This window comes from Lethenteron reissneri, chromosome 47 (genome assembly GCF_015708825.2).
Source record: "Lethenteron reissneri isolate LAM-NWPU_2019-01 chromosome 47, ASM1570882v1, whole genome shotgun sequence".
In the NCBI taxonomy this organism is placed as follows: domain Eukaryota; kingdom Metazoa; phylum Chordata; class Hyperoartia; order Petromyzontiformes; family Petromyzontidae; genus Lethenteron; species Lethenteron reissneri.
In genome coordinates this window covers 5,611,464-5,625,876 of record NC_083825.1, presented here as the reverse complement: position 1 = coordinate 5,625,876, position 14,413 = coordinate 5,611,464, and the positions used below count along the sequence as shown (strand labels likewise).

The 14,413-nt window shown below is 47.1% G+C and overlaps 1 protein-coding gene across 3 annotated transcripts in view; it reads right to left on the bottom strand.

Annotated features, from left to right (window-relative positions):
- The window catches only part of LOC133354336 (glutamate receptor ionotropic, delta-1-like), a 255,216-nt gene that overhangs the window by 135,304 nt on the left and 105,499 nt on the right, over positions 1–14,413 (bottom strand). Inside the window, exon 1 of one of the 3 annotated variants that reach the window (XM_061571086.1) lies at positions 2,056–2,076. The exons of the other annotated variants lie outside the window; for them this stretch is intronic. Coding sequence (XP_061427070.1) covers positions 2,056–2,063 — 8 coding nt within the window. The 5' untranslated portion in view covers positions 2,064–2,076. Of the gene's footprint in view, positions 1–2,055; positions 2,077–14,413 lie in introns of those variants that run through there. 3 annotated transcript variants of the gene reach the window in all.

The window sequence follows — 14,413 nt, the reverse complement described above, 5'->3', positions numbered from 1 at the left end:
GAATTGGCATGTTCTGTTTACGTGACAAACCTTACTAATTGGCTGTGTCGGGTGATGGTGGGTTTAACGACGCATTTATATTAACTGTGATATAACGCAAAAAATATGTATATTATGGATGATATTAGTCGTGAAAGCCTCCTACGTGTTAAAGTATACACTCGGGTACGTCACGGTTGATCAATTGGCAAGTGCATATCGTTGGGTAAATTGTGGGTACTCCAGCCTTTTCTAGAAGCTCCCTCTAGTGGAGGTTCTGCAAGCAGTGGCGTGAGCAGGCAATTGCAGAGCTGCACCTTTACCTCATGACGACGGAGAGGGCTTTATATACATGGAAATGTAAATTCACAGGTTTCACAGCTTCACGCCACGTGGAATACGAATTTTTAAATGTCATAGATCAAGTCCCCAATATGAAAATTATTAAAAACTAAATTATGAAAATATTCAAAATGGTCAATATGTCATTACGTGGAATACACATTCAAAACAGATGGCGTCTACCAAATGGGCTTACGCCTGATTTTGAATAAAGGACATTTCGATGATTGATGGCTCATGCTGCTAAAGGAATGCTATGATTTCCAATTGATAGTGACCATTTTTCAGCATAAAATATCTTGAAATCAGGGAAACAAAATAATATCTTTGACCACATTGAATGTCCATGGCATTTATCCATGCGCCAAATATGTGAAAGCAATAGCTCTGTCTAAGAGGACTCGACATTCAGATGATGACAATGCAAACAAATACATCTTGCTATCTTCTCACCTAGTTGAGTGAGTGATTCATTCATTAAATATCAGCGTCCTGTCTCACCGTACCAACAACAAAAGTTGATCGATAAATCCCGAAAACCGAATGCTCGCTTTCTTTCGCGATAATTTTTGAAGGTCTCATTATGGAGAAAATGTTTAGTCAGGGAGGAAGGGGGGAAAAAACAACATCATCATCATCTTTGTGGTGGATGAGAGCACAAATTCGAAATGAGGTCTACCGTGAGAGCGCGTCATGGCGTCAACGGCGCCGGGTATGATTTTTCATCAGCCTGTTGCAATCGTAAATGTCAAAATATGTCATAGTTACCTGCTGCCATTTAGGAACGCAACGGTCCGTTAACCAAAACAAAAAATAAATTGCATTCCTTGACGCTTTCACCGGCGATGCCGGGACATTTTGCAGAACAAGCATCTCGGCGAAAATGACACCCTGTCATCTTGTCCTGCGCGGCTTCGTACTTAACGCTAAACAGGCGGTTTTCAGAGCGGCACAGTCCAAGTCAATCATCCGTCATTCTGACCAAGGCTTTAGGTGAGAGCAAAGGGACGCGGCTAGCTAATGAGACCGACATTCACGCGCGGGTTACCCATCACCTCCCCGCGGCAGCTAAAAACCTTTGCCGACCCAACACGCCACCGCGGTTTGAACCGGCAGCAATGGCAAACACCCTTGGGTGTCGTTATCCCAAAGCTAAAACAAACAAAATATTGTCTGCCTACAACGTTATGCAGATTCAAATGCTCTGCAAGCACGGTCTATTACAAGCATCATTATTACGAAAATGCACGCTTTAAACAGCTCTTACAATGTAGTGTCATAGGCTGGGTATGACTGAAATAATGACCAATAATCCGCTGATTACTTGAAGGCATTTCCCTGCTGTGTTGGTCATGGGTGTTGACATACTTCGGCCACGCTGGCCAATGCGGGTTTGTGAAAGGGGTACCACGTAGTCCAGATATCACTCGCTACTGTTACTGGCCATGGCCAGGAATCGACTTCATTCTAAAAATCACCTGGAAATCACCTGCAAAGCTGCAAGGATACCTGCCTCTTTGGAGTTGCCGCTGTTAACTTTGATCGTCGAAGACTTTTAAGGCCTGTGACACGTGCTGAGCCCTCCCCTTGCCTGGAGACAAATGAGAACGACCTTGTCCACCATACCTCATGCACCGCCTCGTGAAACACCTCGCGCACGACCACCTTGTGCGGTGTTCCTCAGCATTCTCCCCAATTCCAGACACACGCCAAGGCCGACCCTCACACACTCACCCCGCCATGAAAATGTTGATACGGCAAGTCCTCTCTGAACGCGCGGTGTTCACGCTTTCGCGCAGTTTTCGCTGCAACGCGGTTCTGCCATTCGGGAACGCATTTCGCATGACGCAGAATGAGCACCGTTATAGCGTGGAACGTGTCCCGTTATAACGCAGAACAAGCGCCCCCCGTTATAACATTGAATGCGCACACCCCCCCCCCCCCATTATAACATGGAAAGCACACCGTTATAACGCAGAACGAGCCCCCTCCCCCCGTTATAGCATGGAACGCGCACCGTTATCACGCGGCACACACCCCCCCCCCTCCCTCCGGCTCCGTTATAACGAGGAACGTGCACCGCTATAACGTGGTTTCTGAGCGGTTGACAACAAGCTACTCTCTTGAGCTGCCCGGCTGTGCAGTATGATACAGTACGTGGAACAATACAGCGTGTGTACGCGGTGGCGTACCCTCATCTCAGATCTTTGTCGCACCATGGGATGACTGTAGGCTGATTGTTACCGTGCAAAATAATGAAGCTTACGGCGGGACCCCCGGGTCCCATAAGCCCCCGGCTCTTGCATAAACTGCGTTGCGACGTCATTTTATGCCTGTTAAAGGTGAACGACACGGCAATATGTTCGTCTCGACGAGCTCTGCATGATGCACTAATCAAAGTTTAAAAGTTTTGTTTCTTCTCCGCTTTCGTCCCCACTGCTGCGCTTGGACATGACACGACAACAAAATGATCCGCGCCAGGTGTGTCGCGGCGTTTATGTGCGCGGTGGGATGGAGTCGCCAAAAATAAATTCATTAATTACGATTTTGAATTCCGTTTATTTGGGACCCCGGCGTCCCGCCATAAGGTTAATTATTAATGTGATTCAGTCACAGTCATTCCCCGCTTCACGCCGTTTTCGCTTAACGCGCATGCTTTTCAGGAACGCATCTTGCCCGTTAAATGAGGAATTGCTGGTTCTGTATCTTCCCCCCCCCCCCCCCCAATATGAGTTGCTGCATGACATTGGTACTGATGTACTGCTGCAATAGCAGTGGATTGACATAGGGCTGTAAATTATAAAGTGATGTACCAATTAAAGCTATGTTTTACCATTCGTATCACTTAGCCTTCCATGTTTTAGCCTGTTCAGTAATTTCCTTTCCTCTGTTTTTGATGCACACTGCTAATCTGTTACTCCCAATGCTTGCACGAGTTGATGTGTTTGGAGAAAAATGTTTGACCGTGCTTAGAATTGTTAACTTCCATTTATTGACTTCGTGCTGGAAGGCATTTGCATTTGGAATGCTGTTGCTGCGTACAAATTTTACTTTCATTTACAATGAACAGTGATTCCGCAACGTTCACAACGTAATACATCTTTCAAGGGACATCTTGCAAAAAACACTGTGAATCTCGCTCACTGATATTGAAAAATAGTGACACATTCCTTACACACGCGTATTTGTTACAAAGGGAAAAAAACCCATAATGTCTTCGAAAATTATATATTTTCCATTCCACTCCTCTGTCTTCAAGACATTGAAAGGCATTACCAGAAAAGTAATGCGTGTTCTGGTGGGTAGGCATGTCTGTTTGTGGTACTAATGCACTGGGCATACAGCAAATACGCGCTCTCCTCACTCCACAGGAAAAAAGAGAAAATAAAGTCAACCAACACGACCATTTCCCCAGACAGCCACGGCGTACGGGTTTGATACCAACACCTGATCCCGTGAGCGTGCCGCTGAAAATACGGACGATTGGTGGCACAGCAGTTCGCACAGCTGCGCAATGAATCTGTAACACCGTGATTTCGACTCCCAGCCGCACCCTTGGCGCGTGGCACAGGCATCCACGCAGGTCGACTCGATCTTAAATGGTGCGGCTCTGGGGATACAAAGGTGCGTTGTTTGTGGTGCTGGCGACATGACCGAACCAAACTCCCTCTTCCTCCGCCATTCATGTGTGCTAAGTCAGCTGTAATTATGCTCGCTAATAGCACTCGCCCCAAAAGTCTTAATAATGACATCTTTGTCTTTTGTATGTTGACACCAAAATTAGGTCATGCCATATCATGAGCAAAATGCCTGCCTGGGTGCCATCTTTTAAACCATTCAAACGTCGGATTTGTAGCAGAGGTCTCACTGCAAATCAGTTGAGCGGTGTTCGATATCCATCGACAACATAACGCTGTCCGGAAGCTGCTTGGCATGCCACTCCACACGAAGCTCCAAGGCTTTCCGGCCATAATCATGCCTTCTTTTGTCTATGCTTGCAAACGCGGAGACCTCTTCACAGCAACACCTGCGCCAGATTAATGCATTCTGGCTGGCCTGTCTGTGATCCATCTTGGGTTTAACCAGACTGAATTGTGTGAGGAGCTCACTGATCTCTTTAAAGCACTGGACACAATCCCAATATTGAACTCCTCTGGCAGGAATTGGCTCGGTCATGTTGCCAATATGCCCAACCACCTCATGCCCAAGCAGTTAATGGGGCTAAAAAGAGGCATGAAGAGAGGTGAGTTTATGTGGCAGAGGAAAACTTGGAATTGGGTGGACTTGCTGCTTGGGTGGAGTCTCGTGGCACGACCTGGCAGTTGAAGGCATTCGCCCTCCAGCAACATTGAGAGGTAAGGAGTGACCATGACAACAAAGAGTGTCTAACGGGCAGCGGAAATGTACAAAGTTGGCACAGTAGGCGGTGTAGGTGGCACTTCTGCCAGTCATCTCTGTCGGTTAATCCATCACATCTGTGTCCGTCCCTGCGACGTCCGACCAGCAAAACTTTTCTCCACTTTACGTGGCCTAAGATGCACCCTGGCCTGGCATAAGTGCTGTGACCCGAGTAGCATCATGTGTAGCCAGGCAAACCTCAGCGACGACAGCCGACAGCCGAGTCTGCACAGCACAAGTCGGGCGCATTGAGCGGCCAATTAAAAAAACACGAGTCCGTGATGTCACATGCCACCCAGAGATCGCCAGCAGTCGTAGGCAGCAGTAGCGTGTCTAATGAGTACGCAGGTGGTTGCAACTGCACAGGGGCCCAAGGGTCAGAGAGGTCCATATGCCGGGCCACAAGGAAAGTTGTGAAGGCTGAGACAGGGGGCCCAATTTTATTCCCTCCACCAGTGTCCATTCCGACCACGCTATGCCACTGATATGGAGCAAACGAAACTATTCAACTATTTTTTATTTTAGTTTACCAGGATAGGCCCACGAAGCTATATATTTTCAGGAGTGGCGTGGCCACAAATTATAGTTCAACGAAGTGGCTCATCACGTGGAAATGTATCGGAGCCAAATACTCTAAACGCACGTTTCTAAATGTAGAGGGAAAACCCAGGGGACCCGGAGAAAAATCCACGCGATCATGGGGAGAGGAGCATGCAAACTCTAAATATAGAGCAGGCGCCAGGGTCGGGATCAAACCCACGACCTCTTGCATACCAGGTGAGGAAGTTAACATATCATAGCCACCATGGCAATGATTTGCTTCCAATAGTCAATTAACTCGATTCGGAGGCGAAAATCAATTCAAGAATGTGATATTTTATTTGCCAATGTGGAGCAAAATCCATTCGGGCTTGCAAGGATTCCATGACCCAAATGACATAAAATAAATGTGGCTCGTAAATCACATGCTCTACTTTTATCCATGCATGTGTGTATATATATAGTGAGCATAAAAAAAATAACACTTTGAAACGATGAATTGTCGAACATGTAATGTAGAACCAGTGACATCATGAGGTCAATACTGCCTCGATGCCTGAAGTTCGCCTGAAGTAGGGTGAATTCATCACAGCAATACGCGTATATAAAAGCGCATTATGTACAATCCCGAGTTATCGGTTTTTTTTACCTGAATATAAAAACAAATGTGTGTGAACACACTTGAAATAAATACATAAACAGATGGTACTCGATTTGAGGTTTTCCCACTGATGTCTAAGAGCTGCACGGTTGCTCATTCGAAATGGACTTTGCAGGCGTACTTCTTGTTTGTTTAAAAAACAGCGTGCAGGATTACACGCCCTCAATAGAGGTTTTTGGGGTTAGATCGCCAATTAGTAAGGTTTGTCACGTAAACAAAACGTGTCGAATCGTTACCAGTACAGCACACCGTTGTGTTGGAGAGTAAACCCACAACATTTACAATTCGAGTGCGACGTTCTGCCAGTAATTACAACCGGCAGCATCAGGCGGCGATCCAACTCTGACTATTTTATTTACGTGACAAACCTTACTAATTGGCTGTGTCGGGTGGTGGCGGGTTTAACGACACACTCATATTCACGCGATCTACCCCAAAAACCTCTACTATTGGTCTCGAAAGCCTACTTACTGCGTGTTAAACTGAGAAGGGCCTCCGTTCGAGGAAGTTCAAGAAAGCCTCCTACCCCCTCCCTCTAGAGCGGCAATGGCCAACCGGCATCTCCCAAACCACGTGCGGCTCTTTAATCCACCACGTGGGGGGGGGGGGGGCATAACATAGAACGCACTATCACAGTAGTAGCAAACAATAATTAACGTCCCCCGTGCTGTGCCGAAAACGTTCAATATATATCCACACACGCACACTTATATATACACTTTGCTCTTTGCAGAACTCACGGGAGTGTTTTGGCTCCAGGCCTGTTACAAGGTTGGCCACCCCTGCTCGAGAGGGTTATTAGGTCTCCTCTTCCATGGTCAACCAGAGATATCTTGGAAGTTCTGGGGGTGTCCACACTTGACCCCATAATACACGACCAGCCAATCGACTCACTGTGCTGGACCCGTTACACTGCTGGGTTCACGGACGTGGGGGGGGGTAGGGGGGGGGATTTAAGAATCTTGTCCCGAGTGTTTCAACGACCGCGCCGGGAGGTCGAATTAAGCTGGTGACCTCGGGGTCGCAAGGTCAGCGCGCCAGCAAATCCACCGCCGTGGGCAGGCAGCCTCCCCCTGTCTAGACAACGGCGTAGCGTTACTAATCCTCTCATAAGCGGTGGTTCTGAAGCAAATAAAACAGGCAAACAGGCAAACGTGCAAATATATAGAACAGATTCTTCAAACTCTGGCGGTGGAACAGCGGGGAACCCGCGACTCCCTGCTGCGATTTCGCAGGAAGGATGGCAGCTCCCGGCCCGAGGATTATTCGCTTTTCTCGCTCGCACACGCACAAATCACGATTGGGCCAAGTGCCTCTGAATGCCACCCTTCATTACAGCTGTGATTCCAATTAAACCGTTGTTGTTGTTCATTGACTTTTGCCACTGCGAGCAGCGATGGGGCCACAGAGCGCGTGCACACAGTGCAATCCACCCCTTGGTTCGACGAGACAACTTTAATTGCTTTGGCTTCATTCATCGCACAGGCCCCCCCCCCCCCCCGCTCTCTCTCTTCACATCTTCTGCAAGGGCGATGTCAGAACTAAATTAGATTGCAGTCGACTCGCTGTTTAAAAGAATGCGAACGTTTGGTGTGATCTCCAATTCTTCGACGTGATCTCAGCAAACACGTGTTGATTTTCTTCGATGTGGAGGAGCTCCTCCACCAAAGGGATGGCCCTCCAATACCGTCAGCATCTCATTCAGTCCAACGACTTTGTCTCACTACTCGGCGTGTGACAATTTGCCCAGCAATTGTATGCACGTCGAACTTCTTTCACACCGCACGTAGCCAACCGCGCCAATCGGAGGTGCGGAGGAAGGACAAAAAAGCGAACACAAAAAGCGGTTCTAACGAAATTAGTTTTTAATCTCGATTATTTAAAAGTGGCTTCCTAATATCGGAAACAAGAGCGTTCCAGATTTCGTGTGAATTATCTCACGTGTAGTTTTTTTTTTCCCATCATCATCTCGTTTACACAGTCTCGTTGGCTCCATCGCATATGGGTCACATCGCATTTACACAAACAGTTGATTCTTGCACGCGAGATTCGACGGATGCATCGCGAGTTCAAGAGTTGATTATTCCATCGATGACATCGATGCATCGTTGCGCGGACATTCACAGCAGAAGCACTCGACCGCAATGTTCGTTGCCTGCTGAGGTCATTTACCCTCTGGTAATCCTGGCTGAAATCATAATTCTGAGCAATCTCAATGCTGCTTATCACTGTCAAGTTAATTGCTATTAAATTTTTTTGGGAAATACATGCTCAAAATAAAATGTAAATGCAATGCATAATAAATGGTTGAGACTGGCAAGGCTAATAAGATTATTGTGAGAAAAGTTTAAGCTTTTCACAATCAGCCCAGATGCTGTAAGCCCATTACAGAAAGCATTACCATGCTTTGCTAATTAACATACTAAAATACCAATATTATCATACTGTCATTATGTTCATACACTGCTGGATTCATTGCTCCGCCAAGCTGTGTTGGGAGTCGTGGCATTTGTAAGGAACCATACTTCACCACGCAGGTTGGTGACTCCGTAGGGGACCAGCACCGGTCCGGATGTCACTCGCCGTAGATTTTTACTCGGATCTTCGGAGATCATAGCACAGCGAGCTCGTCTTTTTGGCGTAAAACCAGCGTCGGACACGATAATTTAACGTCCATTTTGCTTTGCTTTTGCAGACAAATTCCGAACGGTGGGCCTCTGCGCAAGCTGAACGGAAGCAGGAGGCTGGGGGCGGGAGAGCGGGGCGTGTGTGGGTAACGATTCGTAATTCATTGAGAAGACACAGGAGCTGCTGATCCCATCAACTCGAGAATCAGCTCAAAGCAACCCACCCTCCCGACAACCAAGCTGATGCCGCATGCATACAAAATTGCGTTCGCTGCTTTACCACCGTCTATCCCATAAATAGATTGCTATGTAAGACGCGTTGAACAAAAATAAAACAGATCACAGATGGATTTTTTTTTTACCAATATCCCACATCAAATTGTTCCCATTTTCTGCGAGGTATATTACGTGCGGAATCGAAAGAGGTACGTGCGTGGCCGCCTTCTCCCGGAGCTGGACAATTGCACTTCAATACGAGAGGTGGCAGCGACCCACAGCGCACGGGGCGAGGACGGTGAGCTGAGAAACCTCAGAGGCAAAGGTCACGGGCGCCTCCCGGTCATCATCGTCATCGAACGTCTCAAGTGATTTCCCGCTCAAAGCGAGCGATGAAGAGGGTTGCTCATCTCCCTGTAAACAAGCGTGAGGCGATGGTGTGAATTCCACGATCCCGTGGCAGCGAGCGGAGTCTATCCAGTGGACCTCCACTGTTGGGGTCCCCACAAAAACGACGCTCAATTTATCGACCCCGAAGGGATGACAGGCTGCGTGAACTGCCAACCAGGGCTTGAGCTTCTTCGCCTTCGAATTGCAAAGCGTCTTGCTCTAGCGCTGAGCCACCTGCCAGTACTTGTCTATCCACTGCTGGATGAACGCTTCCCCCGTGCTGCCATCATCCCTCACGGTGCGAGGATCTCACAATTCATGTCGCTCGTGCGTGCACGAGCTGAACGCATCGCTTTCACATTCGTCGCTGAGAGCATTCTCTCCGAGAGCATTCCCTCCTTTGGCTGCCATTCCGTCATCAGTCTGACCCTTTGACCCCCGTGCTGTCTTAGCGATGCTGGTGTCAGTGAATGGCGTTTGTTCCCCAATACACATGCTCCTCTTTCTGACTCAGGAATTCCAAACATTGCAAATTAACTCAAATGCCAAACTACTTTTTTTTATTGTTGTTGCTGATTTTGTTCCGTTTCTTTCGCCCAAAGTCCACGTTTATGATCCATATTCAATCACTGGAGAAAAATACATTTTCAAGCAAATTTGGAATGCGTTCGTTTGTCCGTTTCTCGGCGCGCTAGTCCTGCGGCGAGGCTCGCGGTGGCAGCAGCAGCGTGTTAGCGGAGGTCCACACGTCCCTTGGCCTGGCAATTTGGAAAACGTCGATTTGCATTTAGCAAATTCACTTTTCCAAAAGGCACTCCCCCCCCCCCCCCCCCACACATCCGGCGCGCATCATCGTTCGCCTCTTCCAATGCATCATTTTGATCCCCCATCCACCTTAAATAATTGCTTTCCGTGTCTTAGGTGAATAAATTATTGTGTTTACTAATTATTCTTCCTGCCCCACAAATTACACGTTATGAAAGTTTAATAAAGCCGGAGGGGAGAGAGAGAGAGAGAGAAAAAAAAACGCCAAAGCTATTTTCCTCTGCTAGCCCGGCACCCCATTAAATCTTGGGGGGGGGGTCTCCACAGAAAACGTAAAGGCCGCGTTATACGATGGTATATACGTGGAGGTACGTGCGGACATGCCCGGTAATTAAATCGTTTGCCGTGCGATAGATCAAGTGTGAGTTTATTAAACGCAAATAATAAAAACAGGATTTACTCTCCTCATTGAGAATGGGAGATGTATTTTTTTTGCTTGGCCTTGCCTTGGGGTGGGGAAATGCGTACAGTAAATTTGTACATAGCCATACGTGTATTTTTAAATGAGATGTCCCCCTAAAACTATTAGCGGCAACTTAATTTTATGGAATTGAATGCCAGGATGAATATTCAATCGAGCAACTCATCACGTGACTGAGGTAAGGAGTGAGTGCGCGTAAACAAATATATTAAATACATACGTAATAAAAAACGAATAACATAAAGCCATTCTTTTTCAATCCACTGTAAGATTTAAGCCGTGCCAAGTTATGTCCATACTTCACTGTGCTGGTCAGGGTGGGTTGGTGAGGGTGAGTGAATTATGCGTGGGAACACAGCAGTACAGCACAAGACTGTCCCCCTTTTGACCACCACGTAGCCACCGCAAGCCCAATCACAGCCTCAGGTCAACACGCAGTAGGCTTATTCTTTGGTTCTTTCGGTTAAGTCACGTCTAAAGATAAAATAATAAATTAAAATAATAGCATATTACGACGTTTCGATTGCAACACAAGCAATCATCATCAGGCATAAAAGAAATAGCAACAAAAAATCTAACTAGGAAACTATAGACAGACATACAAGCAGACAGACATCACAAGGACACACAGAGAGAGGACACATATCGGCACAAAGAGAGGGGTCGTTTCTGTGACGGTCCCTTAAATATAGAGAGGGGGGGCGGGGACGGAGAGAGGGAGGGGGCAGAGAAAATTAGCATATCAATGTAGGCTTTCGCGATATTGGTCATATCGCGTAAATATAAACGCGTCGTTAAACTTGCCACCGCCCGACACAGCCAATTAGTAAGGTTTGTCACGTAAACAGAACGTGGCCAATTCGTCACTAGTACAGCACACCGGTGTGTTGGAGAGTAAATCCACAACATTTACAATCTGAGTACGACGTTTCGCCAGTAATTACAACTAGCAGCATCAGGCGGGTCTAACGACACATTTATATTCACGAGATATAACCCAAATGAATTAATTCTATTTTATACCTACGTGACTTTACCAAAAGAACAAAAGAGTATGGATTCCTGCAGTCACGGAAACTTCAAGTCTAGATTATAACCCAAAAACACCGTATTATGGCCCGTTACAACATGTTTGTTGACGGTTATCACCCATCCAAGCACTATCCAGGCTCACCCCTGCTTTACACTCCAAATGCTGATATTAGGAGTGACAGGAGGTCAGGACCAGTTCAGATATGTGGAGCCACCGGCTACTGAACATCTTGTGAAAACTCCTGAACATTTGTGACAAAGAGCTTCATAGCTCATCGGATCCCTCCTCCATTCTAAATTCAAAATGAATCTGATTCTGATGCGAGCCATCACCACGAGTTAAAAGCCTAGGTTGGCAGGTTCGTAGTGCAGCGTTGCTGACCACTGCGCCACCGCTCCTGCCACTCGACGACGCAACATTCCACGTGAAATGGGGGGGGGGGGGGAGAGAGAAAACAATGTAACTGAACTTTCCCAGCACCTAGGATTACGTAACATTTCTATTACATCTTACATTACCATCGCAGCCACCTCACGAGCTAATTGAACAACTTCTGCAGTGCCACGCACGGGTAGCTACGCTTACCCTGTACAAGCCCATTTGTATTAATACATTTTTCACATTCGGTACTTTCTCCCCCCCCAAATTTAATTTACGAACATTTGTGCTTACTTTTTTAAATCCTTTATATTAAGTTCACTTGCTTGCTTGCTTGCTTAGGACCGTGCAAATCTTTCGGTCGTTTTTTAACCCACTTCCCGTGATCCAATTGAGCTGACATTTTCCACACAGACTCGTTGTGCGTGACAATTCATATTCGTGAAAAATTTTTTGCAAAATGTTACACTTTTTAGGACAAAAATATTATATTTAATTACCAGTTGCTTAATGCTGCCATGCAATCATCTGACCCATGGGTGGCAGCCATCTCAAGCCAGAGGACGAGAGGACTCTAGCCGCCACGCATATAAAGGATTTATAGTGAAAAACTTTGTTTTTACGGGTTATACTTGTTAATGTCTGATGCTGGGTGCCAGTTGCCGAACGGATACACGATGATAAGATCGCACTCGTTACACACGAAGTGTTTGCCACAAATGGACCACAATACCTCGCTGCTCTCATCAGGCATATTCCAAAGAACACAGGATGAGATGTTACTATCCTTTGTGCAAGCACTTCCAAGAGTTCATGAACAGTGAGCCTGGTGAAATTTGGGGAGCGCATCGTCAGTAGTGAACCTTTGGTTCCTAGGGTGTTTCGGCCTTTCATACTATACACCCTCCCCAAAGGCGGCCAGCGACAGGGTGATCAATCCTACGCTTGCGTCCCATTCCCAATTAGTCATAGGAGTTGCCTTGTTGTTGATAGCCAACATCCCATGGGACTATGCATGGCAGGGGCGTCCTCCTCCCTGAGTCAAGCATTGTTGACTGCATACCTCCTGGCCCTCTCACTTCGGGGCCCAGCTGGGGTCTTTCCTCTTCATCCAGAGCCACTGACTGCTGCCTTCTGCCGCCTCCGATACAGCTCTGATTGCCGAACGCTGGCTCTGGCCCTTAATTCCCAGGTCTCTAAGCAGTCTCTCTAAGCAGTCTGGTTGTAGATATTGCCACAAAACCTCTGCGAACTCCGGTGAATCTCGCAGCGGCTTTGGCCTATTGCCATCGAACAAATACATTCGTCACCGCATCGAGCGGCGCTTTCAGATGCGCTTCTGCGGCCGTCTGGAACGCTCTTCCTTCCGATATTAGGAAGCCACTGTAGCTAAGTACTACTGAATCATCATCTAGATTGCAAGCTCATTTCTTTAGAACTGCCTGTTGTGTTGAGTTTGGAGTCCTTCTCCCGCACCTTCGATGAGCACGGTTGGAAGTTCAACATACATACATGCTACATACATGGATGTCAGGAACAATCTCGTTGGATCATCCTCTGGACGAGGTGAGGGGGAGGAGGCTGCGGTATAGAAGGGCTAACACACCCTAGGAGCAGAAACAAAAAAAAAGGAATGTATGCCTTGTGCGCTGGGCTATCGAGCTGTTGTGTATTGATCGCAATGACACACGGGGCTATCAAAACGCATTTCTCACCCAAGCAAATGTGCCGAAGGTTGAGCTGCTTTGTTGGGGAACGGGCCCTCTCGGCTGAGGTTTTCACGGCTCAGTGATTATTTTTTTCCATGGCAAGGACACTCATTCGCCTCCATCCCCCCACTAAAACCGCCACTTTCGCATCATTGGAGGGGGGATGGGGCCCGACAATGATGCGTCTAGTTATTTATTTATTTATGTACCTATTCTTTCCCCACCCTCCATTCAACGCGAACAATCAAATGCAAAGAGCAGCAGCAGCAGCTATTCGTAGCATCGCCGTAAGGGAGCGCCGATAATGTTGCTGGTGAGAGGGAGACCCAACTGTAATATCCGTAATTCGACAACTTGACGATGTACTCCGATAATAATAATAATAATGACGGGAGCCCAGTGTGGCTCAAGGGGGAGCTCAAATGCATCGCGATGAAGATACGGTTTTTGTTGTTATATTTCAACTTGAAATTGTGTTTTAAATAAAAAATCCGCGGAAGTATCCCACGGCGCTCTCCTTCTTGTCAGCGGAGAAAGGACACGAGTACTCACGAGACGTTCCTACTGATTTCTAAATTCTAAACTCGATAATTAAACATTCTTATCCATAGTTATTGGTTGAGTACGTAGGGTGACAAAGAAGTTCAACAGACCGTACATACATATTTGCGTTTAAATGGACGGTGGTGGGGGAGAGAAGTCCGCGGAAGCGGTAGTTTCCCGAGGTCAGTCACCCCTGCTGCCAGCGGTGTCAGACTGAGTACTTGTCGGGGCGCTTCCGCATATTTCTAATTTCAGAACTCCCACGGACATGGTGAGCGAAGTGGTAATGCGGGCCCACGATAGTGAGGTCGCCCATACGTTTACCACCACCCCACGTTTACCAACCCAGTG